This window comes from Sciurus vulgaris (assembly GCF_902686455.1).
Source record: "Sciurus vulgaris genome assembly, chromosome: 1".
Classification (NCBI taxonomy): Eukaryota; Metazoa; Chordata; class Mammalia; order Rodentia; family Sciuridae; genus Sciurus; species Sciurus vulgaris.
Genome location: NC_136461.1, coordinates 37,388,326 through 37,416,275, shown reverse-complemented (window position 1 = coordinate 37,416,275; position 27,950 = coordinate 37,388,326). Strand labels below are relative to the sequence as shown.

General features: G+C 34.4%; 2 protein-coding genes across 7 annotated transcripts in view; both read left to right on the top strand.

The window, feature by feature from the left end:
- The window catches only part of LOC306670252 (putative selection and upkeep of intraepithelial T-cells protein 1 homolog), a 201,674-nt gene extending 182,804 nt beyond the window's left edge, over positions 1-18,870 (top strand). For 2 of the 6 annotated variants that reach the window (XR_013766360.1, XR_013766361.1), the window contains exon 8: positions 18,839-18,870. The gene's annotated coding sequence lies outside the window, so the exon portion shown is untranslated. The remainder of the gene's footprint in view (positions 1-18,838) is intronic. The other 4 variants (XR_013766362.1, XR_013766363.1, XR_013766364.1 and 1 more) reach the window with 2 other exon arrangements.
- Positions 1,522-17,373, top strand: LOC306670352 (selection and upkeep of intraepithelial T-cells protein 1-like). The gene is made up of 4 exons (XM_079155058.1): positions 1,522-1,641; positions 7,622-7,729; positions 12,498-12,620; positions 16,162-17,373. Exons 1-4 carry the CDS (start codon positions 1,530-1,532, stop codon positions 16,308-16,310), a joined length of 492 nt encoding a protein of 163 aa, XP_079011184.1. The 5' UTR covers positions 1,522-1,529; the 3' UTR covers positions 16,311-17,373.
- Positions 18,871-27,950: the final 9,080 nt, after the last annotated feature.

The following is a 27,950-nucleotide window of genomic DNA, read 5'->3' as shown; positions in this document are numbered from 1 at the left end:
TAAAGATATGGATCTTTGTTGGTTTTATAAATTGAGACACAACAACTGTTTCAAGTATTGCATGGCACATAATAGTTAAATAATAAATGATACAAAAATGACTGAAATAAAACCAAAGGAGTACCTCACATACTACCAAATTATTATATGTGTATTAATGTTTGTATATTTTCATAAAATTAACGTTGGAACTAGAAGCTGGGAGGCATATTAGGAATGATTCCCTTAACAGTTTTGGCAGTTTACTGTGCTTAGAATATGCTTGCATGTGCTCTCTCGTTTGATCTAAAAACCAACCCACCTACCCTCTGCCCCCAAAGTTCATGGCAAATATAGAAGGGAATATACTTAATTTACTTGCAACTTCAGTAAATAATAAGAGACATATTTTCTGAGTTAGAACTTTCTTTAAATAGACATGTAGATTTTAAAAACCTATGTTTAAAGAAAGAATTATAATTAACATAAATTTTGGAGTTTTAGGAAATACAGACTTCTCAGAGAGATTTTATGTTCCATTCACTGAATATCAGAATACTTGGAAAGAGTCAACATTCATGAGAAAAATCATAAATATAATCTTACTTGGGACTTTGTTCTTGTATGACTAGTGATTAGGCAAGTCTGTTTTGACCTCATTGGGTTGCAGTGCGGGGAAGGGGCCTATATGGGTATAGGATTAGTTCCAGAGCCATAGGGATCTTAGCCTTATGAATCACAGCATGAAAAGCACCAGCTCAAAACAAATTTATGCCATATCAAACATTCAAAATGGCATAGCAGGATTCTTAACTGACTCCAGAGTATCCTTTTGGATTCATTTCCTCATATAGCATTGCAGGACATAAAGGCATGTTCTAGATCAGACAGGATTTTTTTCCTCTAGGAAGAAAGACATCACACTGCCAGACAAACTAACAGGTGTCATGTCCCATATGCACAAGCCAGTAGGTCAAACCAGATGCTTGTTCTGATGAATAGGAGAGGAGGAAATTTTACATAAACTGTGTCTTTGAATGTATTCTAGAAGAGTAATACCATATCCAAAGTGTACATTGGAGAAATCAGGGCTACACACATAGTTTAGACAAGAGTACTGAAGGATTGAGTTGGGACTGACCTTATCATGGTCTCAGAAAACTTGCCTCTGAGTCTTGGGTGGGGAGGTAGGAGGAATAACTGAGCGCTGCCTCTTCCTTGTACTCAGAGATCTCATGAGACAGAGGGATGGGGAGAAATAGTTTCTGGCACTCATCTTTGTGTCACTTCACCTTAATTCACACCTGTCTCAGCCTCACTCTAGATCTATTCCTACTTTTCACACACCCAGTCATAAATACCTCTCCAAACTGATTTGGATCTAATAATCCAGGGCGATGGTATCCTAAATGGGAATGGGCTTTGGATGAATCATCATTTTTAATTGGGTGGGTCCAGCACTCCAAGTTTCCTAAGAAGTAAGATCAGTTACTTTCCATTTCAGTTAACTATCCATTTCTGTTAAATCTCCATTTCTATTAGGGCAGAAGATGTTTTTACAGAAGATAATTTGGTTAACAATTCTGATAACAACTCTGATTGTGCTGATATCCTCTATCATGTATCCCTACTTTGAACTATATTTCAAACAACTACAACAAGGTAAGTGGCTTTGAAGAGTAGAAGATGCAAACTTGGAGAAAGGGAGAGAACTAAAGATGCATGACCTTTTATTCCCAAGTCTGTCTGCTCAGTACATTCTAAATTCTTGCATGATCAGTTATACATTTGTCCTGCACTCATTCCTTTCTCCTAGTTATTTTTCTCTTGCTGCTGGAGCTGCTTTTAGTGCTATTTATCTGAAAACCTGAGCTTCTTATTTTTATTAGAGCATTATAATTACACATACTATTTGGGTTCATATTGACAAAATTGTACTTTCAAGCAATTTAAAACCCCATTTTCTGCTCCCTTTCCCTTCCTTCATTCCTTCCCCTATTTTCTCTCCTTTCTTCTATTGAACTTCCTTTCACTCCATTATTTATTTATTTTGTTTGGTATTTTCTACATATACATACAGGTAAAATTCTTTTGGGTACATTTATATGTGTACATAACATTATTTTTTTAATTCATTACATATTTCCAACCCTTTCCCTTCTTTCCTCCCTGCTTCACATTCTCCTTCTTCTACTCCACTGATCTACCTTATATCTTTATGATATCCAATCTCCTCCCTGCCATCTTCTTTCCCTGTTTTGTTTTAGCTTCCATATATGAGATAAAACATTTGGTTGTTGATTTTCTGAGTCTGCCCTATTTCACTTAGCATGATGTATTCCATTTTCATCCATTTTCCAGCAATGCCATTATTTATGATTGAGTAGAATTCCATCGTGAATATCTGCCACATTTTTTTGATACATTCATCTGCTGATGGCCATCTGGTTTGATTCCATAGTTTAGTGAAATGTGCTGCTATAAACATTGAAGTGCCTGTATCACTATAGTGCTGATTTTAGTTCTTTCAGGTATATTCCAAGGAGTAGGGTAGCTGGGTCATATGGTAGCTCAATTCCTAGTTTTTTGAGGAGTCTCCACACGATTTTCCATAGTGGTTATACTAATTTTCAGTCTTAGCATCAACATTTGAATGTACTTATTCCCCCGAATCCCCACCAGCATTTATCATTGTTTATATTCCTGATAATTGCCTTCTGACTAGGTGAGATGAAATCTAGTATAGTTTTGATTTGCATTCCCCTGATTGCTAAAGATGTTTAACATTTTCTTTCATATATTTGTTGGCCATTTGTATTTCTTCTTCTGTGAAGTGATTGCTCATTCCTTTGCCCATTTATTGATTATTTTTTGGTGTTAAGTTTATTGAATTCTTTATATATCCGGGAGATTAGTGCTCTATCTGAGGTGCAGGCAGAAAAGATTTTCTCCCATTCTCTCTCTTCATGATCTTGTTTTCTTTACGGTGAAGAAGACTATTATTTGGATACCATCCAATTTATTTATTCTTGATTTACTTCTTGTGCTTGATCCTAGTTTTAGAGAGAAAAATTTTAGTTTTTCTCCATTTACTGTGATGTTGACTTTGAGTTTGTCAAATAATGCCTTTATAATATTGAGGTAAGTTCCTGCTATTACTAGTTTCTCCAGTGCTTTTGACAATAAATGTTGCTATATTTTACGAAAGGCCTTTACTGTGCCTGTTGAGATGATCATATAATTCTTGTTCTTAATTCTCTTTAAAAAATGAATTACATTTATTGATTGTGTCTGTTGAATCAACCTTGCGTCCCTTGAATGAAGACTACTTTATCATGGTGTATTGTCTTCTTAATATATATTTGAATGTCGTTTGCTAACATTTTTTGAGAATTTTTGCATCTATATTCTTCAGGGATATTGTTCTATAATTTTCTTTCCTAGATGTGACTGTGATTCTGTCTGGTTTTGGTGTCTGGATTATACTAGCTTCACAAAATGTATTTGGGAGTGTTCCCTCTCTTTCAATTTAATGGAATAATTTGAGGAAGACTGGTGTTAGTTCTTCTTTAAATATATGGTAGAGCTCATCTGAAAATCTATCTGGCCATGGGCTTTTCTTTGTTTGTGTAGGCTTTTAATTGCTGTTTCAATTTCACTACTTTATATTGGTCTGTTTATGCTTTCTGTATCTTCCTGGTTCAATTTGGGCAGGTCATCTGTGTCTAGTAATTTGTCAATGTCTTCTAGGTTTTGCAGTTTATTGTAGTATGTTTTAAAGATAGTTTCTTATGATCCTCTGGATTTCAGAAGTGTCTGTGGTGATATATCCTTTTTCATACCTAATTTTTTTGAATTGGGTCCCCTCTTTTGGTTATTTTGCATAAAGGGGATATCAATCCTTTTTATTTTTTCAGAGAACCAACTCTTTTCTCTGTTGATCCTGTGTATTGTTTTTATTCTCAATTTCTTTAGTTCTGATGTGATCTTAATAGTTCTTTCCTTCTTTCAGTAAGGGCTTGAGGTGGATCATAAGTTTATTCGGGATCTATTTTTGTTTTAATGTAGGTACTCAACATAATAGATTTTCCTCTTAGTACTGCTTTCATACTGTCCAAGAGATTTTGAAATGCTGTATCCTTTTTTTATTGGTTTCTAAGAATTTCTTGATTTCATCTTATTTCTTATTTGATCCATTCTTCATTTAAAAGAGTATTGTTAATTTCCATGTGTTTGTGTAGTTTCTGTTATTTTTCTTGCTGATGAGTTATAGTTTCATTCCATGATGATACAATATGATGCATAGGATTATATCCAATTTTTTAATATATTCTAAGACTTACATTGTGACCTAGAATGTGATCTATTTTGAAAAAGGTTCCATAAACTGATGAGAAGAAAGTAAATTCAGCTGTTTTGGAGTGAAATATTCTGTAGATGCCTATTAGATCCATTTAATTTATGATAATATTTAGGCTGGATCTATCTTTATTGATTTTTATGTTTTGATTATCTTTTTATTGTTTTTTATGTTGGTGATAAGCATATAATAAAATCTCCCAGTATTATTGTATTGGAGTCTATCTGGGATTTGATGTCAAAGAGTATTTTTTAATGTAATTGAGTGATTTGATATTTGGGGCATATATACTAATTATCTTTATTTCTTTTTATTGGATTGTTCCCTTTATCAGGATTTAAAGGCCCTCTTTGTCTCCTCTGATTAATTTTTGTTTGAAATCAGATTTGTCAGCTATGAGAATGGCTATTCCAGCTTGTTTTTGGACTCTTTTTGTATAGAATAATTTTTTCCCATCTTTTTATTCAGTCTGTGAGTATCTTACCTATGAGATGAGGCTCTTGCAAACAGTATATGGTTTGATCTTGTTTTCCGATCCATTCTGATAATATATTTCTTTTAATGCAGAAGTTGAGATCATTTATATTCAAAGCTATTATAGATATATGCTTGTGGCTTACTACTATTTTTATTTATTTATTTATTTGTTTGTTATATTTAATTGCCTTGGATCTTATTTAGATTATTGGTTTTTCTATTGATCTTCATTTTTGTGGGAGTTTTGGGATTTGTTTTTAGGTTCCTCTGTGTGCAATTTATCTTTGCATATTCTTTGTAGTGCTGGCTTAGATGTCATGTATTCTTTTAGTTTATCTTTGTCATGGAATGTTTGTAATTTTCCATCAAATATGAAGGAGAGCTTTGCTGGGTGCATCAATCTTGGTTGGCAATTGTTTTCTTTCCAGAGTTTGAAATATATTGTTACATGCCTTCCATTGTTCTAGAGTCTGAGTTGAAAAGTCTGAAGTGAACTTTATTAGTTTGCCTCTAAATGTGACCCAATGTTTGTCTCTTGTGCTTTTATTATTCTTTCCTTATTTTCTGTGTTAGGCATTTTGGATTATGATGTGTCTTAGAGAACTTCTCTTCGGTTTAAGTCTATATGGGATCCTGTGTGCCTCCTGTATGTGCATGTCTAACTCTTTTCTGATGTGGGGAAAGTTTCCTCTGACTATCTAATTGAAAATGTGCTTAATGCCTTTAGCTTATACCTCCATGTCTTCTTCTATCCCAGTGATTCTCAGGTTTGGCCCCTTGATGTTTTTCCAAAGTTCTTATATATTTTGATCACATTCTATTATTTTTCCTTTATAGTATTCTGTGTACTCAAATTCATGCACCTTGTCTTCAAGTCTTGAGGTTCAGTCTTCAAGGGCTGAAGCTCTGTTTTTCACACAATCTAACCTATTAGTGGTGCTTTCAAGTGAATTTTTAATTTGATTCATTGTCTCTAAGTTCCAGAAGTTCTCACTGGTTTCTTTTTAATATCTCTATTTCTTTATTGAAATGATCTTTTATTTATTATATTCACTCTCTTAATTCATTCCTTAAATCTTAGCTCATTGAACATTTTGATAATCAGAATTTTATAATCTTTCTCTGAAATTTCCTCTACTTCCATTTTTTGTGGGGGTTGTAAATTTTGATGGGGGAACTTGTTTGTTTCCTCATGTTTTCTGAGGTTCCAGACTTTTGCATCAGTTGAGGTGGATTCCCTTTTCTCTTTTATGTGTGTATTTCTTTTTTATTCCAGGATTTTGCTTTTGATAGTTGAGTAGATGTCTAGATTGGGGACTTGAGGTTTCCCCTTGGTTATTCCTCCTATGACTTGACATTTGATTTGGGCTTTTATCTTCCCAATTCTTTTATTAATTTATTTACTCATTTAAATAAATTTGTTTATTTAAGTGTTTATGTTCAGTTCTTCTGCATTTCTCCCAACTTCCCGAATTTTCTCTTTATGTTTTTACCTGCTGTTTTGGAGTGAACTTATTTGATTCAAATAAGTGACATTTTCCACCACTGTAACTATGGGGCTTGGGGAGAATCCACACAATAGAAAACCACAAATTGACAACTTTAACTCCTGCCAGTTGCTATTGCACAAAACCCTTTTAGTTTGTTGTTTATTGACAGTATTCAACTTTTAAGAATTTTTTTTTATTATTCCTCTGCTTCATTACACTTTTTAATGCACTTCCTTTTTATCACATATCTGCTTCTGTATATCTTATATTTTATTGAGTCTTCTGAGAGTTATGCTCCAGATAGCTCTGCAGAGATTGTACTCAAAGATCTTTCTAAACTGACCTTTACCAAACAGATTTCCTGTAGTTGTTTAACTGTTCCCTACTGGCATAAGTTTGAGCTCCTAACATTTTATTCATCTTTATCTAGAAAGTGTTTTTGAATCACTTGGAATAGAACACTTTCAAGGGGGCAGAGTTAATTCTGTAGTAGCAATTATTATCGTAAGACAAAAGCATTTTATTGAGTTTTTACTACTGAGAAACCCTATTCCAAGCACTTTACAAGTGCTTTATTAAGGTATTTAACCTTTATAATGAATTTTGAGCTAAATATTATTGCTATCATCATTAATGAAAATTGGGCCTTTCAAAGTTAAGTATTGCAATTGAAATTACAGAACTGACATGGTGAAAATGAGATTGAATATAAGCCAGATGGACACTTATAGCTTTTGTTTTAATCCCTGAGTTAAACTGCTCCTTTAACTCTCTAACAGAGAAATGGGCACAACCATGGTAGTAAACCCTCATGGCATGAAATAATTTCAGGGAGAGAAGAGGTAACTGAATGACACTACCATGGTATGTACTAAATAACGTGTTAAATACTATGTTGTCTGAAGACCCTCTTACTCATGATATTCTTATACCTAGATATCTTATGGCCACTTAGGCAATTCAGAGGTCTCCAGAGCTATCCTCCTCCTAACCTCTTTCAGAAAGAATGATAAAGTGATAATGACCATAACTTCGTCACCTCCTCTCTAAAGAGTTCCATTAGTTGATGGGTTAAGTGGAGTAAAAATGAGTTGCTTTCTTCCAGGCCTGATAGCCTCAGCCCCAAACGTGTCCCATCCTGAAAACAGCTCTGCTTCTTGTTCCTTTAATCAGCAGCTCTCTGATTTTCAATGCTAATCTTAGTCCTGTTTTAAATGGAAACCTGGAGATGATATCAAAATATAGCTCTTGTTTTCCAAATCTGCAGTGCTTCCCCACCAATAGCCAGTGATTATTAACATTTCTTTTTCTTCAGGTAGATGCTCCAGCAGGAATTCTCCTTTTTTGGTGGTCACTGTTACCATCATTTCTTCAGTGGTTGTAAACATCATACTCAGTATTTGTTTGTGTGTGCATCAAAGAGGTATGTGGGATCAAGAAGGTGGCAACTTTTTGTAATTATTTCCTTTCCTGAATGCTGTTGAGACACTGTTAAGTCACTGTTAAGACACTTAGCCAAATAGGGTTGATACTTGTTTTAACTATAGAAACAATAGACTCTTGGACCCTTGGAGTTTTGCTTCTGACCTCATTATTTTACACACTTCATGATACAATACAAATTGTTGAGGCTTCTGCTCCAAGATAAAGAATTTCTTCAATTAAATAGTCTTATTTTTGCCTCAAGCTATCATCATTTCTCCTAATTTTACTCTAATTCTTTCTATACTTTTTACCTAAAAGAAGTAGTATTTCACTATATCTTAAGGTTTTAGATTACAGATTTCTTTCAGATGTTATTGCAAAGCAAAAGACCTTCTTCTCAAAATCATACTACATACTACATAACAATTTTGCTTAATGTCAAGGTAAGCATGGACACCTGAAACTGATCCTTCTCCTCTTTGACTGTCTTTGAGAGTGAAATTAATATGATAATTATGCAAGTCTTGGAACAGTTGAAGCCAACATTTGAAACATGTCATTCATATTACCTTTGCAGTCTCCATGGAAATTGTTTATGCAAGGCAATGATCAGTGAGATAAAGTAATTTTTAATAGTAAGTCGGAATTGTAGCCAAAATCACAATGCAGAAATGATAAAATAGGACTGAATTATTCAGTCAACTATTTTAAATTAATTTTCTCCACTGAAATTAAGACACAATGACCTTAAGCCAAACTAAGGTGAAAGCAAAAATGCTGCAATATGTTTCAGTATGTTCAGCTTACAACATTTATGAACGTGGAGGACATTATGCTTAATGAAATAAACTGGTCATAAAAAGGCAAGTACTGTTTGATTTCACTTGTCTGAGACAGTTAGAGTAATCAAAAACATGCGGACAGCAAATAGAGTGGTGGTTGCTAAGGACTGAATGAAGGGGAAGATGGGGAATTATGGTTTGATGAATGCAGAATTTCAGTTTGGGAAGATAAAAAAATTCTGGAGATGGATAGTGGTGATGGCTATAAAACAATATGAATGCACTTAATATATCTGAAATATGGAGTTAAAATTGTTACAAAGGTAAAATTTATGTTATGTATATTTTACTACAATAAAAATAAATAATGCTGCTTTCAAGAGATGTTGTTTTGAAAATCAAAAGGCAAGACATACAATGGGAGAAAAGATTTGTAAAATACATGTACTGAAAAATGGCTGCAATCTAGATTATAATATTTCAATTTTCACAAGAGAGTTACTACTAAGTATCTCTTCCTTTTTATGTTATTTTTCATTTTTTTCCATAGAATATATATTACAGTTGTTGAAACACAGGGCTAAAGAGTCTAAGTGCCTGTTTACACTAGCATATTATTGTGCATAATGTTACTGTGAATACAGGTGTACAAATACCTCTTCAAGAACATGCTTTTGATTCTTTCAGGTATACACATAAAATGGAACTTCTGGATCATATTATGACTCAATCTTTAACTTTTTGAGGCACAGTCACACTGTTTTCTACAGCATCTGCACCATTTTCCCTTCTCACAAATAATGCACAGAACTCCTTTTTCTTCGTGTGATCACCATCACTTCTCCTTTTCTTTTTCCTTTTTTCTTTTTTTCGTACCTGGGGTTTAACCCAGGGGTTCACCATTAAACACATCCCCAGCCCTTTTTAATTATTTATTCTTAATTTAGAGGCAGGATCTTGCTAAATTGCTTAGGGCCTCACTAAGTTGCCAAGACTGGCCTTGAGCTTGCAATCCTTCCTGCTTCCAGAGCTGCTGGGATTACAGGCATGTGCCAACTGTGCTGGCTGATTTTAGTTTTGACTTTTATTTTCTTAATGATTTATGGTGTTGTGCATCTTCTTATGTGCTTATTAACCACATATCTTTTTTGGATGATTTTCATTGGCGCACTATAGTTTTACATAATGGTGGTGTCCTTCATGTCACAACCATACATTCACATAACATGATCTAATCAATCTCATTGCCTAGGAATTTCCCTTCCCTACCCTGATCTGCTTAGTCTACTTATTCTTCTAATATTGTTGTTATTGTTATTTTAATTAGTGCTATTCATGTATATTAGTGCACACATATGTGTGTGTGCATATATGATTCATGTGGTAGTCATACATAGACATAGTATAACGCAGTGGATTTCATTCCCCAGTACTTCCACATGCCAACCCCTCCTCCTTCTTTCTTTGTCCCCTTTCACTATTCTACTGGTCTTCCTTCTGTTTTTGTGAGATGAAGATATATTTATTCAAGTCATTTGCCCAATTTTGAATAATATTTTTTGTTTTTTGTTGTGGAGTTTCAACTATATACTTCACTACCTACTCTGGGTATTAATCTTAATCAAATATAAGGTTTACACATATTTTCTCTTATTCCTTAGGCTGCTTTTCCATTCTATTTATGGTGCCTTTTAAGAACAATTTTTAAAACTTTTCATGCAGTCCCGTTTGTCTATTACTTCTTTTGTTTTTTGTTCCTTTGTGGCCATATCCAAGAACCCATTGCCAAATTCAATGTCAAGAAGTCTTTGCTCTGTTTCCCTCTAAGAGTTGTACAATATCAGATTTTACGTTTATTATTTTAATCCATTTAGGGGTAATCTTTGAATATGATGTTTGGTAAAGACCCAACTTCATTCTCTTACATGTGGAGAGTCTGTAGTCTCAGCACCTCTTATTGAAAAGAGTGTACCTTCCAAATTGAATGTTATTGGCACTCTTATCTAAAATCATTTTCGTATCTGAGAGGATAGACACTGTTCTATTCTGTTGGTCTATGTCCATGTCTTTATGCCATTTCCACACTGTTTTAAGCATTATAGCCTTGTAGTAGGTTTCAAAGTCAGGCAGTGAGTCCTCCAGCTTTGTATATCTTTTTTTAATTACTTGACTATTTGAAGTTCCTTGAGATTCCATTTGAGTTTTAGGATGGCCCTTTCTGTTTCTGCAACAAATGCCACTGAGTTTTGATAAGGGTTGCATTGAAGCTATGGATAATGAAAAAGATAGGAAAACAAAGGGGGTGGATAAGTCCCTTGGATGTCTCCTCAGTCGAAGAGAGAGAGATGCATGCAATAAGAAGGAGAGATGCAACAATGATGACCACCCATGTGTCTCCTGTAATCAGAAGCAGCAAACAGTTAACAGAAAAACCCTTATATTTGAAGTACAGAATTATTTTTGCCCACCCTGGCTCCTGTGGAGATATGTAGGCTGCTCCAAGAACACATGCACAACTACCAGCCACAGGGTTGGGGGATGCTTAGCTGCTACCTAAGGCCATTTCTTCCATGAAAAGAAATGCACATAATATAAAAAGGTATATATGCTTAGTCATAGATGTCCTGTGAAAAATAGGAGATAATATATCCTAGATTCAAATTCTTTATCCTTATATATTTTTACAAATCTTTCCTCCCACTTTAGCTTGCATTTTCATTTTCATAAAAATGTCCCTTGAAAACCAGAAAATTTTATTTTTATTGTGGTAAAATATGTGTACACAATCTTTAATATTTTAACCATCTTTAACTCTACCATTCAGTGATATCACGTACATTTACATTGTTATAAAACCATCACCATCATCCCTTCCAAAAACGCTTTTTATCTTCCCAAACTTAAATTCTTTATTCATCAAACAATAAGTCCCTAGGTTAACCTCCAGTCCCTTACGACTACCACTCTATTTTCTCTCTTTAGGGTTTTGATTATGCTAAGTAGAATCATATTTGTCATTTTGTAATGGGTATATTTCACTTAACATATGTAGAATCATATTTGTCATTTTGTAATGGGTATATTTCACTTAACATAATGTCCCCAAAGTTCATTCATGTTGCAACATATTGCAGAATTTCTTTCACTTTTAAGGTTCAGAACTATGCCTTTGTATTGATATAAGACATTTTGTTTATCCATTCATCCTCTGATGGATGCTTGGGTTGCTTCATGTTTTAGCTCTTAATGCCAAATGCAACTATGAACGTGGGCATAAAAACATCTTTTCTAGATTCTGTTTTCAACACCTGTGGGTATATACACACACATGAATATTTAAGATCATATTATGAATCTGTTTTTCTTAGAAATTATCATATTATTAAGTACTATAACAACTATATTTTTGATGCAGGAAAGTAATCTCTAATAGGCATAGCTATACTATAATGAAACAGGACACTTAATTGTTGGTGATGATGCTGCCATCACAAAATACAGTTACCTATATTATGAGCTGTGGAATTTTTCATTCTAGAATCACCTAGAAAAGATACTTTGAGGAAAATGTCTGCTCCAGATGAATATGACTTTGGGGATTTTAAGATTTCTTCTATTTCAGAGATGTTGCTCATCTAAGAGTATTCTATTTCACTATATCATTTATAAGCTCCCCAATTTTCCAAGGTTCTCGGCACTCAATAAAGCAGATAAAGGCATAACGTGCTCGTCTATCCTTAAGACTCTGGCCAGCAAGAGCAACGACCATGGTGCTTGAGTAGAATAGGTATTAACCCCTTCCAGCTTTAACCCAAACATGCTCATCTCCAGAATCATCCATGTAGCCCAACTTCCTTATCCCTGACTCTCATAAATTCAGAAAGTATGGAATAATAGTAACCTAAAAAGTAAATCTATCATAAATCTTTAATCCAGAACTCCTTTCTGAGCTGCATCCTTCCTAAGTCTTGCATCTCTCCCCAGTGCCTGCTTCAGATCCACTTTATGAATTGAATGCTGTCTGGCTGGAAGATACAATGATGATCCTGTGCGTGCTGATGGTCTTCATCACCCTGATCATTTCTATTATTTACTTCAGAATGAAAGGTAAATGGAATGGGAAATTCATAAGGCATGGTTCCTCCAACTGATGGCTAGATATCCAGAAGTGTGGACTGTCTGGTCCTTGTGTGTTAATAACTGGAGAAAGGAATGAACACCTCTGTCCTATGAAGGACTTGCAGACTGTGGCCTTCTTGAGGTTCTTGAGGGTTCTACCAGTGTTCTACCAGGGTGTCAAAAATCAATTGACAGTCTCAATCTGATTACACAATTATTACAACTCTTCCAGGTAAATGTGGAAGGCCCAGCATTGTTTCATCCAAACAGTCTCTGAAATTTATGTGTACTCACATGATTTCTTCTCTTTAGATCTCAAAGTTAAATTGAACATTTAACATCATAATTTTCCCATTCAGAACCATGTGAGTGTCCACAGGGGAAAGACCAGAAGAATTTCTGAACCTATATTCATAAAGGACATATATCTTTGAAATGTTCTGTAACTCAGATAAAAAAAAAAAAAAACCGGCTCTACTGCACAAATAAAGTTTCTTTATGAAAATGGAAGGAAAGATATAACTATTAATTACGAATGGAAAATTTTAATACTTTATTCTTGTGTCCTACCAAAATCCCACAATCTTTAAGAGTTCTATTAAAATATGTTTACATGGAATATATCAAAGTATATCTTTATTATACTCAGCTTTTCCTCTCAAATAAAATACAAATCTGTGGTGAGTTATTATGCACAATACAGAGAAAATCTTATTGCTTAGGTAAAGGCCCATAACCTAGAACAGAAGAATGGTCTTCTGTTTTCAACTTTGCATCCAGACTCTGGGCTTTCTTTAAGTCACCTGCTCAGCAGCCAAATGTTGAATTAATCAACTAGAACAAGTCAGATGAAAATCTGCGTCAAGACTTTATTCATTTCTTGCATCATCATAAGAAAGAGGTCAATAAAAAAATGTAGTACTGTCTTTCCACTCATTATAGTTTGAATCTGGAATGCCCCCAAAAGCTCATGTGTTGGGAGCATGGTCTCCGATACAGCAAGGTTCAGAGGTGGGGCTTTGGGGCAATGATTAAGCCTCTGACCTCATCAGTTTATTAATCCATTCATGGATTTATAATTTGCACTACTGGTGGTAACTGTAGGCAGGTGGACATGGCTGGAGGAGGTATGTTACTGGGCATGTGCCCTTGAGGACTATATCTTGTTCCTGGCTTCCCTCTCTCTTTCTCTTTCTCTCTCTCTCTGATCTTCTGAGAAGCTCTCCTCTGCCACACCTTTCCACCATGATGTTATGCCTCACTTTGGACCTACAGCAGTGGAGTTGGCTGACCATAGACTCAATGTCTGAAACCATGAGCCCCACATAATCTCTTCTTCTTCTAAGCTGTTCTTTTCAGGTATCTTGATTACAGGGATGAAAAGTTGATTAACATGCTGCTGTTCAATTTCCCTCATAGAACAATACTTGAGCAAGAATCAGGTGAGGTGTAGCACAGATGAGGCAATGTCTCACTACAAAGGGCTTTTGCTATTTTTTAAAATAAACAATGAGTAAGCTTTTGCCATTTTATGGATTAGGAAGAGGGACAAGAGTATACAGGGAAAGGCTAGGAATGGAAATGCATTGAGTAATAATGGAGAAAAAGGTTTTGGTGAAGATGTTCCACAAGATACAAGGCCTTGTTAGAGATGATTGAAATTTGTCTCAGCTGAGGACCCCGATAAAGAGGCCTCTAAAAGGAGGTTCCTGGATCAAATATGCCAATGAGTATGACTGCCTCAGGGTGAGGAACTGATTTCTTGACTACAACTCCCTCCAGGAACATCAAGGCCATGGGTGTGTGCTAAGCCTAGTGAAGGGCTAAGAGTTTTTCCCCATGGGAGTTGCTAGTAAAGCCTTTGTAATTCCCTATGGTAGGATATACAGGATCACACATAGGATATGGGTCAGAGGTCAGACCTCTCATTACATTGTCAACTTTGCAAAACACACACACACACACACACACACACGCCACACATACATTGAGATGAAACAAATGCAGGGATAAGTGTGTATTTGCAAAGTACAAATTTATACTCCTTATACATGTTTTTTTCCAACAAGAAAAACAAACCTAGACATTATCATTTTCATTCACAGGGATGGGTTAATGATAAAGGGAAGTAGTGTGGAGCCTACAGCCCATATTTTTCACCTCAAGTCACATTTACCTATTGACCCAATGGATAGTTGACTCAAAGAGAAGTTTTAATGTCTGTCACAATGCAAGAGACCAGAGGAACTGAAACAAATCCCCTTAAGCAACATGAAGGTGCAAGGCCATTTATTGATGCTATTTCTCTCTATCCCACTAGGAACAATAATAGAGTTGATTTATCCATTTAAATATTTTTCCAATTTTTCTTTTTTGTTTTTCCCAGAATTCTGTGAAGGGAAAAGTTTAAGGCAATGCATCTAAACTAGAGATTACACAATGCAATAAACTCAGAAGACCAAATCATTGTATTTCTCACCATTTAGGCTCTACTAATGGGTATTACATTGGTAATATTATAGAGCTTCATAGCAAGAACTTCATGATAGTATCATTAAAATTGAAGGTGATCAAAACTGACTGCCAATTGAAATTCCCTTAGCTGCAAAATTTTAAAATAAATGAACAGAAATCTGCAATAATTAGATCAATTTTATTTTTTAAAGTTTTTTTTTTATTTTTTGTTTTGGTTTTAGTAGTTTCATTCTCTGTACTTAATCTCTACACCCTCTCACTAGATGAGAAAATTGATTGTTTCAATTCCATATATCTCATTTTTCACAGTTTTTCTGAATTTCATAAGTTAAAAAAATGCAAAGCACATTTAGACAAATTGAAAAAATGTAAAGACCCTAAGTAACTTCTAATATGTCTTATGATATAAGTACAAATTTTATTTTTCAATAGTCTTTCCTATATAAAACACAGCATACAGAAGTTTACTGTTATCTGAGTTATAAGAATTTAGAGAGAAAGAGACAGACAGAGGCAGACAGGAAGAAGATCTGTTGGCTAAAATTTAAACAGTGTATACATTTACTTCAGTTATGAAGAAATAATATGCAAATTGATTCAGACTCATCTCTAGGATACATTTATTCCTTGCAAACTTCCTTTGGGCAGGTATTTTAAGCTAAGGAATTCAAATTAAGCCATTTCTAAATAAAAGTTTTTTCTCTCTAATGCAAACAGTGGACTTAATAATAATAATTCATCTTTGACTCATCAATTATAACAAATATTCTAGAGAATGCTAGATGTTCATAAGAGGAGACTGTATATGAGGGTGAGGGAGAGTAGAGAGTGGGTTTATGGTCTCTGTTCTTCTACTCAGCTTTCTCTAAACCTAAAACTGCTTTATGAAATAAAATCCATTTATTTAAAAAAAAGTTTTTTCTTATAGCTTTTACTTGTATTTTTGGTATTTTAGAGGAAGTCAATAGGTTTTCAAAACATGTTCTCATCTCAACTATTTGCCTTTAGTAAAATGTGAATTTGCTATTTTGAGCAAATTTAATTTTCCTTACAGATCACTTGCAAAGTGAAGGGACCAAACAAACATCAAGCATCTCATCTGGAACTGTGGATAGCGAGACTACAGAGAAACGAGACGCTAACCCCTCAGAAGGAAATAAGTATGTGCAAATATCCACGTCTGAATTACAATGCAAAGGCTAAAATACATTTGGGTATTCAGATTTGATTTGTAGCTCTTGTATAAATTATGTAACTCAAAAACTGTGGAAATATAGTAAGATGAGTTAGAAATAACCAATAATCTACTTGACAAGATATAAGTAGTTCTCTGAAAGTAAAAATAAATGTATATCAATATTAAAGAAAACTATTCTTAAGTCAAGCATAAAAAGACAAATACTACATGTTTTCACTCAATTGTGGAAATTAAGTCCATCTTGTAGAATAGAATGCAATACTGGTCACTAGAGACTGGGAAGAGGGAGGAGAGATGGAAGGTTACAATAAGGGGCACCAAATAAGGAATTGACTTCTGGTTCCTTACCACCTTAGGGTAACTATGAGTTAAAACAATCTATGATAAAAACGTATTAAGAAGATAGTGTACCATGATCAAATGGGTTTCCTCCCACAGATGCAAGGTTGGTTCAATATACATAAATCAATAAATGTAATTCACGCATTAATAGTCTTAAAGATAAGAATCACATGATTATCTCAATATATGCAGGAAAAAACATTTGACAAAATGCAACATCCATTCATTTTGAAAACACTGGAAAAACTAGAGATAGTAGGAACATACCTCAACATTGTAAAAGCTATATATGTGAAATCCAAGGCCAAGATTATTCTAAATAAAGAAAAACTGACAAAGATATGGGGGAAATAAGCTTTTTTTTTCAGCAAAGGAAATAATCAACAATATGAAGAGAGAACTTACAGAATGAGAGAAAATCTTTGCCACACATACTTCAGATAGAGCACTAAACTCCAGAATCCATAAAGAACTCAAAAAACTTTACACCAAGAATACAAATAATCCAATCAGTAAACAGTCTAAGAAAATGAGCAGACACTTCACAGAAGAAGATGTACAAGCAATCAACAAATATATGAAAAAATGTTCAATGTCTCTAGTAATAAGAAAAATACAAATCAAAACTACCCTAAGATTTCTTCTCACCCCATTAGAATGGATATTATCAAGAATAAAAGCAACAATAGGCATTGGGAGGATGTGGGGAAAAAGGTACACTCATACATTACTGTTGGGGTTGCAAATTAGTGCAGTCACTCTGGAAAGCAGTGTGGAGATTCCTTGGAAAACTTGGAATGGACCCACCATTTGACCCAGCTATCCCACTCCTTGGCCTATACCCAAAGGATTTAAAATCAGCATGCTACAGTTACAGTCACATAAATGTTTATAGCAGCTCAATTTATAATAGCTAGATTGTGAAACCAACCTAGGTGCCCTTCAATAGATGAATGGATAAAGAAAATGTGGTATATATACACAATGGAATATTACTCAGTCAAAAAGAAGAATAAAATTATAGCATTTGCAGGTAAATGGATAGAATTGGAGACTATCATGCTAAGTGAAATAAGCCAATCACAGAAAACCAAAGGCTGAATGATTTCTCTGATAAGTGGATGATGATATATAACAGGGGGTGGGGAGAGGCAAGGATGGATTGTATAGAGGACAATGAGGGATGGGGAGGAGGGAATGAAAGATAATAGAATGAGACACATCATTAGCCTATGTATATGTATGATTACACAAATGGTGTGACTCTACTTTGTGTACAGAGAAACAAAAGTTGTACCCCATTTGTATATAATGAATCATAAAAAAGATATGGGAAGAAAACTGTAATCTCTGCTTAATTTTATTGATTTTTGTTAAATAGCTCTGTGTTACAAACTGAAGAATATTTATTCAAAAATATTTACTGAATCTTGATAAGAACAGCAGGAGTCTATGCCATTTTTGTCAGAGGCTACTCCCTTCTATTCTGCACCTAAGTTTCATGGCACAAATTTTACCCTAGGACGGATAGATATGCCTTAAAAGTTAGTATGTCTACTTCTTTGCCATCAAAGAACATTTTATTTCCATCAGAATATGGAAAACACAGGGTGTTTAAGAAACTGTAGAAATCCCAAGGAAAAACAATTAGGGAAAGCTGACATCCCAGCTGCATTAGTCTGGACAGGAAAAAAAAATAAAGGCAGACCAACCAAAAATTTAGCAGAGATTCATGGAAAAATGACATCCAACTTGTTAAGATGACACTTATGCCTGGTGTTAAAAAAGATTCTGTGTATTGGGGGAGATCAGAATTTATATTTTGCAAAATATTATGTAAAAAGTCCAGTCTCAATTATGATAGGGTATGCAAAACAATAGGAAAGTATGACCTCTACATAGAACTAAATGCAGGTGGTCTAGATGTTGGACTAGGAGACAGCAACTTTAAAGAAATAATTATAAGTGTGTTCAAAGAGCTGAAAAATGTTTAAAATTCTTAAATAACAATAACAATAACTCAACCTCAATCACAATAAAGAGAAATAATATATGTATATGTATATATATAATATATCTACAATATAATTTCAGATGATGATTCTGATGGTGAAAAGTAACTGAAATAAAAAATTTACTAGACATTTGACACAGAAGAAAAATCAGCAAACTTGATGCTCTCAATAGATATTATACTATCTGAAGCACAGAAATCAGATGAAGTGATTGATCAGCACATGCGAGCGACTGCACAAACTCAAGGTGGGATAAACACATAATGATACACATATCATAGTTAGACAGTTGAAAGATAAATATAAAAACAGAAAGAAAAAAGAAAGATTCATCACATGAAAGGGAACCACATTGTTAACATGACTTACTTATTAAAAATAGTGGACAACAGAAGATAATGAGAGAACATAGAAAAGATTCTGTGTATTGGGGGAGATCAGAATTTATATTTTGCAAAATATTATGTAAAAAGTTGATAGAAATCCAAAGAACTTTCATATTCTCCTTTCATTCTCTTGTTATTTATATCTAGAGAGAGTATAGAACCATTGTATATTGTAGTTGAATACTCTTTTTATAAATTTTATTGAATTTTAACTGATGTAAAATATATGGTGCATATTTAACATGAACAATTTGATGCTCTTGACACATCCATACCTCCTCTAAACTATAAATACAATTGTCATGTCTTAATTCCAAACTATTCGAAATACTCCTTGATAATTCCTCCTCACCATCCTCCTGCCACCATCCTCAGGCAACCATTGATATGCTTTTTCCTACTAGAAATTAATATACATTTCCTAGAATTTTATATGAATGGAATCATACAGTGCACACTTGTTTTTATTTGACTTCCTTCAACTGGAATAATTATTTTCAGGTTCATCTTTGTTGTTATATGTACAGTAGAATAGTATTTCATTGTATTGATATGCCTTACAATATGTTTAGTTTGTTCAATTATTCAACTGTTGATGGACTTTGGGGTCATTTCCCGTTTTTTTGCTACTGCAAACAGAGTGGTTATGAACATTCATGTGCACATCTTTTTGTGGCCATTTCCTCATTATCTTTCATTATGTAGAAATGGAATGAATGAATGAGTCATCATATGATATATGTATGCTTAACTGTTTATAAAACTGCTAAATTATACTACAACATGCTTGTACCAGCAGGATATGAGAGTCTCCACTGTCCTGTGTTCTGGACAATGTTTGTTATGCCCATCTTTGTACTTTTAGTCATTGTAGAGTGTGCATACTAGTATCTCACTGGAGTTTTAATCCATGTTTCTTTATGGATTAATGATACTGAAGATTTTTTATATGGCTCAACTAAATCTATCTCTAGCTATAAAAATAAATAGTATATTTAATGGTCAGTGCCAATAATTTTTTGACATTCTTTTTAGTTTTTCTGATTTCACAAACCATGTTCTTGTGCAGACAATATAGACCATCCTGCAGGGCGCTGGCTTTGCAAGCAGAAAGGCTGGGGTTCAAATCCCCAGTACCATGGGATGGAAAAAAGAAGAAAAAACAAACCATGTTCTTTGGCAGATTCCTAGGACAGAACCTTTGAAATAATATTCCTCTGATTATTTCAAATTTATATATGTTGGTCTTACCTTTCACAGTCCAAAATTATTTTTCTACTAATAAGCCTTTTGTTCATATTTACTTATCTTTGATGTCTTAAATATATCACAATCTCTTCTCCTGGCATAAATTACTACTGTTGAAATACCCAATAGTTATCTTATTTCCCCTTTGTGTAACTTCTGCCTACATGCCTAGATGATCTTTTTCTTTTGCTGTGTGTCCATTTAATAGAATGTGTCTTGCTCTTAATTGTTTAGTTATGCATCCTCTTGCATATAAAGTGCTTGGTCAATACACAGATTAAAACTGTTACTGTTAATTTTATCAAGTTTTTGGAGCTGTAGTGTTTAGTATTTGTTCTGCTCTCTTTATTTGGTTTCACACTTTAAGGTCTGCTATTATATATACTGTATTATACACATTTCTTTGCTTGTATCCATTAATTCCTGTTTTTCCTCCAATCATACTCATATCTTTACAAGTATACATCATCACTTAGTTTTGTTGGTCATGTTCTCCAGTGGATTTGGTTTAACTATCTAGTTTCTCTTCCTATATTACATGAGGAAATAAGAAGAGTTACATGTTGGGTTATATCTTTCATCCTTGTATAATCATCTTTATGTGTAAATTTTAATAAATATTTTCTTTCTAGCCATAATTATTCAAAAGTGCTTTTAAATTTCCAAAGGTTATAGATTATTTTTCATCTTTTTATTGATATCTAACTAAATTTTAATGATATCAGAGAAAGTTGCCTGTATGATGCCTATTGTCGAAGTTTTTGGGCTTTAATAATTGTAATATATGATCCCTGTTTGTTAATGTTTCATTTGTGTTTGGAAAGAATCTGAAATGTTTATGATTAGATATGAAGTTCTATTTTTCACATCTTACTTGGTATATTTTCAAATATTACCCAACTATACCAGCTCTTTTGATTTTTGACTCTTATAATTTTAGCCTTTTATTTTCACACCTTCTGTAGTCTTAATTTATTGTTAGCTCTTACTTACATATAATACTGATGGACTTTTTAAAATCTACCTTCAGTCTAATTAAAGTTTCAGTTCATTTAAATATATTGTGATTACTATGATAATTAGACTTACTTGTACTGTCTTATTTTATGTTTTGTATCTTTCTTACCCTTTCTACATTATATTTTATCACTTGTTTTACTTTATTTTCTATTTGGTATAGATTGTAATTTTCCTGATACACATTTTCTTCTCTTTGTTCAAATATGTTAATTTTACCTACATTATGTTAGTAACCCAGTAGACACTTGAGAATTTAAAACCAATTTTTAAATTCCTAAAATTCATCAATTTATTAAAATTTGTTCTGAAAAATAAATCATTGCCAGAACATTTTATCTTTGTCCATGCTTGAGCAATTTTTATGCTGCTTTCTCCATTACAAGAGTTTCCATCTGACAGAGTCAACCTCAAAAAGAAATATTAGTGTTATTGTAGATTTACAAAATATTTCTTGCATTAGATTCTGCAGATACATTTTACTCATACATATTATCAACCTAAATAATTTTAAAATACTTCAATATAACAATGCTTAATATGAGTGAAATTCCAATTTTCCTGTACATCTAGGTTACATATATTGTCCTTCTTGTCATTTTCCTCTATTATCTGACCCAGGTATGATGATACTTAGCAGCTGCATTTTATAATGTTGTCATGTAGGTTCATCTGTTTTAAAATTCATTTTATGGCATCTTTCTCAACATTCCTGTTTTAGCATGTAATAGTTTATGCATCATTCTATTTCCAATTTTTGCCACTATATGTAATGCTGCAAAAAATTTAATTTCTCTGTATATTTTTAAAAAGAATTTTTATATGATGTAAACCTTCAGAATTAATGACTCTTTGAGCTTTAAGCTTTACTTGAACTTCTAGTTTCCTATATCTGTAAGATGACTAAAACTCACCTCTCTTGCTTAGGTAAACTTACAAACCTCTCCAAATACTCCTAACCAACTTATTTGGCATCTGATTACCACTCCATGTTTAACTTTATGCTTAATACCAATAGATTTCATCACACCCGGGTTTGTTGCAACACTGTTCATAAGAGATGAAACGTGGAATCAGCCTAGATCCACATCAACAGACGAATGTAAAGAAACTGTAGCAAATATACAAAATGGAGTATCGTTCAGACATAAAGGAGAATCAAATCTCATCATTAGCAGAAAAGTGGATGGAACTAAAGGACCTTATGTCAGATGAAATGAGCCAGACTTGAAAGACAAGTACCACAGGTTCTCTTTCATATGTGAAAGCTAAAAAGTGTCAACCTAGAAGTAGAATAGAGATTGGGATAGGTGTTCATGGGGTGGGAAAGGGTGATCATATCTGATCAGTACACATTGTACACAGATACAGAAATATTCCACTGAATCAGTTTAACATGTATGATTAATGCATTTTTAATTTAAAAAATTAAAATAAAAAGTGTTGTTCTAACTACTATTACAGTAAATGATACTGGAGTTGGAAGTTTCTACTTAAATTTTGTTTTCAGGAATTTCACTCATCTCTGAAATGGAAAAAGGGTTTCTTAAATACAGCATTCCTAAATGTTTCTTTTACATTTTGCTGTTGCTATTGCTGTTACAGCTGCGGCTGCATGTGTGGGAGGAGGGAGGGAGAAGGAGAGAGAGAGAGAGAATTGAACTTTCCATTCCACAAGAAATAGAAGTGCCCTTTACATTTTCATATATTTTAAAATTTTTATTCAAAATTTAATTCATGCTCATTGTGACAAGTTAAATAAATTGACTAATAAACTTTCTCCTTTTCCTCTGTCAGTTTCACTTCCATGAGAAAGCAAAAGTTAACAATATATTGTCCTCCCCCTTTATTATCCATGTACATACACGTATCTACAGACATGTATAACATAAAGAGCATTCTTTCTCTATAAACACATTGTCACATATAAGATATTCATTTCATATTTGTTTAATGGTCTTAATGATATGTTGTCAGTTATGTGTGCATATACAAATTCACAGTACACATGAAGTTTAATTCCTATTTAACTATTATGAGTGTGATGAGTGTGTTAACTGAGTACAATCCCAAGCGATATGAGAATCAGGATACCTCAAACTCAACAAAGACTAGTAGAAGAACTCTGAATTGTAATCCTGAACAATTTTCCTGTATCTGAAATTATCTCAAAGAATCATATAACAATGACAAACAAATCTCAGAGGGCTTTAAAAGTTGGCAGAGAAAGGACATCTTAGAATAGCAGATTCTATTGTCATGCACAATTATCAGTTCAGAATGTTACAGAAATAAAACTGTCATGATTGCACTAATCATGAGCATAAATAGGCTTTTGTGGCATGCTTTCTATTCAATAAACATTCATCAGGAACTAGAATCTGAAAGAGGAAGGAGATATAACACTTGGAAACCATGATTTTCTGAAGGAAAATGTTGGGTAGGTAGGATTTGCCCTCATGTCTCTAAGTTCTTGTTGATCCTTGAATCTATATGGTATTATTTAGAAGTTAGGATCCATTAGCAGGAAGGGCAAAACACATAAGTATGGCAGAACTTGGAATTTTTAGTGATTTTTCAGTAAACCTAACATAAGGCTGCCATTTGGAATCACTCCCTGCATGCAGATGTACTGAAAGAGGTGGAGAAAGTCCCAGGTGTGGCTTTAAGAATTTCTGGGGATGCTCCATGTACCAAGAAAACCAGTCATTTGAACCAGCAAGAAAAGAATGGGCAATTCAGTAAATTACAATGAGACTGCTTGGATCTCCATCTGGGTTCTCTATTGAATCCATTCTTCTATTTGTCTAATTCTTATCAATACCACGATATTGATTATGTTATATCTAATTATTCTTGTTATATGATTAAAAAAAGAAACATATAAAGAAACATTCAAATGGGAGCCTGGAATAAGATGTTAAAATCAAAGAGTTGCTAAAACATTGATAAATGAAATCCCTGCCCCTTTTCTAAGAGATTAAAAAATAAAAATTTATTCTTTAAAAACTTCTAAAAACAATTTCTGAAGATGCTAAAAGGATAGAAAACCATTGGCATACTATAATAGCTAAGATTTTGGTATTATTCACACTTGCATTATAAATAAAAATAAAATACCTAGGATGACCACCTTATCTCAACCTTTTAGAAGTTTCAGTCCACAGTCAGTTGGCCACATTGCTTTTGGGACTGTGGAAGGGCACCACATCATTATAGGAACATATGGCAGAGGAAGTTTCTTACTTCAGGGAGGTCAGAAAATAATAAAGACAGGAGAAGGAAGAGACTGAAATCCCTCAACTCCCATTCAGGACACAGTCCAATGATCTAACTTCCATCCTGTGAGCTCTACCACCTATAGGTTCCACCATCTCCCAATACCTCCATAGTTGGTAACTGAGCTTTTAACATATGAGTTCTTGGGGGACAATTATCCAAAGTATACCATTTCCAAAATCAAATCATTTAACTCAGAGCAAATTTTCTTGAATTATTTAATCTTTTAATATTTTAAACATATCAAAAATATGTTTAAAGCTTTCAAATGTGATGAACTCTTTGCAATGTACTTCAAGCTTCTACCTGACTAAAGACTTGGGAATATTAGAATTTTCCTTCTGGACTACATTGAACTGTACATCTATTTTAGTCAATTTTTGTATCACTGTGACAAAAATACCTGACAAGAACAATTTAAGGGAGGGAAAGCTTTAGGTGAGGCCTCACAGTTTCAAAGGACTCAGTCATAAATGGCCAAGTCCACTGCTCTGGTCCTGAGATGAGGCAGAACATCCAGGGGGAAGGGCCCAGAGGAGAAGGAAAGTTGCTCAGCTCATGGTGGGGTCAGTTATCAGGGAGGAAGTGGGGAATGAGTCACAGAAAAAAGCACATTTTTCCAGGGCACACCCCTAGTGATCGACCTCCTCCAGCTGTGCCCTCTCTGCCCACAGCTACCATCCAGTCCTTTCATACTAGGATGGACTGATTTGGTTACAGCTCTCACAATCCAATCATTTACTCTGAACACTCCTCTATTAACACAACACCCATGTAAAAGGTTGCATGTTTAAACATCAAAACACCTTAAATGAATAATAATTTTGGAGAAGAAAATCCAGATGAAATTTTCTGAAAAAATTATCAAAAAGACAATTTCCCACATCTTTCAGCCAAGTTTTATTGGTAGTTTTGGAGCTCATAGATAATATATTATCTGGGTAAATCTAGGACATAATCAGGGAAATGTATCAGAGAGTTATTATCATAAAGGTCCATTGTAATTATGAACTTAATGGTTAATAGATACTTTGAGTATTAAACTGAAAAAAATTACTTTGTAAAACAAATGGAGAGATAAGGTTGGCCAATTGTGCTAGTCACTTTTCTATCACTATAAAGCGTATCTGAGAATATTACAGAGAAATGTTTTATTTTGGCTTACAAAAGTTTTGGAGATTCTAGTTTATGGACCTTGTTTGGTTGTTGTTGGGGCCTGTGGCAAGGCAGCACATGATGGTGGGAGCTCATGGTAGAAATAAATTGCCCACCCCATCAACAGGAAGCAAAAGCAAGCAAAGAGGAGGTCAGAATTGCATTATCTCTTTCAAAGACATGCCCCCAATGACCTAAAGACCTCCCACTAGGTCCCACTTCTTAAAGGTTCCACCACTTTCCAACACTGCCACCCTGGAGACTATGTCCTTAACACATGAGCCTCTGGGGGCCATCAACATCAAACCAGAGCACCAGTGAAGTTAGAATACTTACTCTGGTTATGGAAGAGGGAATATGTATATGTTGAACTATTTTTGGATTACAGTTGATAATAACCAAGATTGTAACAAAGGTCAGAACCAAGAACAAGCCCCTACCATTGTCTTGAAGTTGGGGAAAATTCCCATTCATAATGAGGTCTATATAGTAGATTCAAAGGAAATACAATTTCTGGAAAATTGGAAAGCTTGAAGCAGAAATACTGGCTTAGAGAAATTCAGGTATTGGTTGTGCTTTTTACACCATGCTAAAGATGGAGCCATGTTGTTAATGTCTAATTTGATTCAAAAACTAGAAAATCTTGATATTGTAAACATCTCTTTAGAATAAAATCATTTCTATATCAGTCAGTGTTCTTCAGAGACAAAGAACCAATAAGAGATGATTAGATTAGATTGTATTAGAATGGAATAGATTAGATAGGTATGGATAGTGTTTAGAAGAAGAATTAGATTTTAAAGTCATAGAGACATAAGTTCCAGCATGGGCCATCTCTAAGCTGAAGACCCTGGGATGTTGGTAGTATGGTTAGTTCAAGTTTGAAAGCCTCAGAGTCAAGGAAGGTAATGGTCTAACTCTCAGTCTGAGACTGAAGGCCTAGGAATATAGGGGACCACTTCTATAATACCCAGAGCCCAAAGGCCAAAGAGCCTAATTCTGATGTCCTAAGGCTGGAGAAGAGAGACATCCTAACTCCAGGAGAGAAAAAGAGAGCAAATTATCTCTCTTCTGTCTTTATGATCTGAGCCCCTAGCCAATTGGAAGGTGTCTGCCCACATGGAGAGTATAATTCCCACTCAAGTCTACTGACTTCACACACCCATCTCCTCTGGAGTTGCCCTCTCAGACACATTCAGAAATAATGCTTTGCCAGTTCTCTGGTTATCTCTTAATCTGGTTGCTGAAACTCACACAAGAGATTTTATTAGGCAGACGAACAGAGTCTGCCCTGGAGTGGGAGAGAGAGAGAGAGAGAGAGAGAGAGATCTGCGCCTGACCAGCGTGCTGGTCGTAGGCAGCCTGAGGCTCCAGGGGAGGACTGAACCGCAGGGAAAACCTAGCACCTGCCTACTGCCTGCCTCAGTGATCCGACACCTGCAGGTCCACCTGGACAGAGCGCTGCAAGGGCACCTGCGAACTTGCTGCTCTGCGTCCACCCACTGGGCAGCCAACGGAGTATACTAGTCAAGTTGATCCCTAAAATCACACCGTGTTTTCCTTCGGGTGTGATGTAATCATCTTTACGGAGCTATATTTTTAAAGGAAAATGATATTTGGTATGAAATTTTACAGAAAATTATCTGGATATGTTAAAAATGTTGTCCTAATGTTTCTGGGTTTTATATTACCTCTTGAAAATTCAGCATCCAATCTAATTTTTGTCCTTCGGAAGGGAGTGTATTTTCTATTCTCAGGTTAAACATTTTTGCTCCATTTCGTTTTTTACAGTCTGATTATGATGTGTCTGATTGGCTTAATGCCACAACCTACACAGCAACAACAAAAGATCATGAGGAGAGGTGACAGGAAATTAAGAGAAACAGAGACATTCTTAGGTAAAGCTGGGGCCAGGTGGAACACTGTCCTCTGATGGGGGAACAGAGACCCAAAAGTAGCTCTGCACGTTTTTTATATAGGGTCTCATAATCAGGAAGTTTAACTACAGAAACTTTGCAAATAGTTCAAGGTCTGTGATTTCCCAAGAGGCTTGTTCATGGACCAAAAAGTTACTATGTTAGAAATATCTTGCTATCCTGCTGTGCCCAGAAAACCCACTGTACTGGAACATTTGATAACTGGTAGCGTAACAGTTCAGAACCAAATATCAAGGTTGTTCACATAACCTTGCCTTTTGGCAAGA

Bases quoted from the DNA above. Each gene is read 5' to 3' on its own strand.
- LOC306670352 (XM_079155058.1), top strand. From the start codon at position 1,530: ATGTTTTTACAGAAGATAATTTGGTTAACAATTCTGATAACAACTCTG. The intron at 1,642-7,621 runs GTAAGTGGCTTT...CTTTTTCTTCAG, and splicing joins TTTCAAACAACTACAACAAG to GTAGATGCTCCAGCAGGAAT. The intron at 7,730-12,497 runs GTATGTGGGATC...ATCTCTCCCCAG, and splicing joins TTTGTGTGTGCATCAAAGAG to TGCCTGCTTCAGATCCACTT.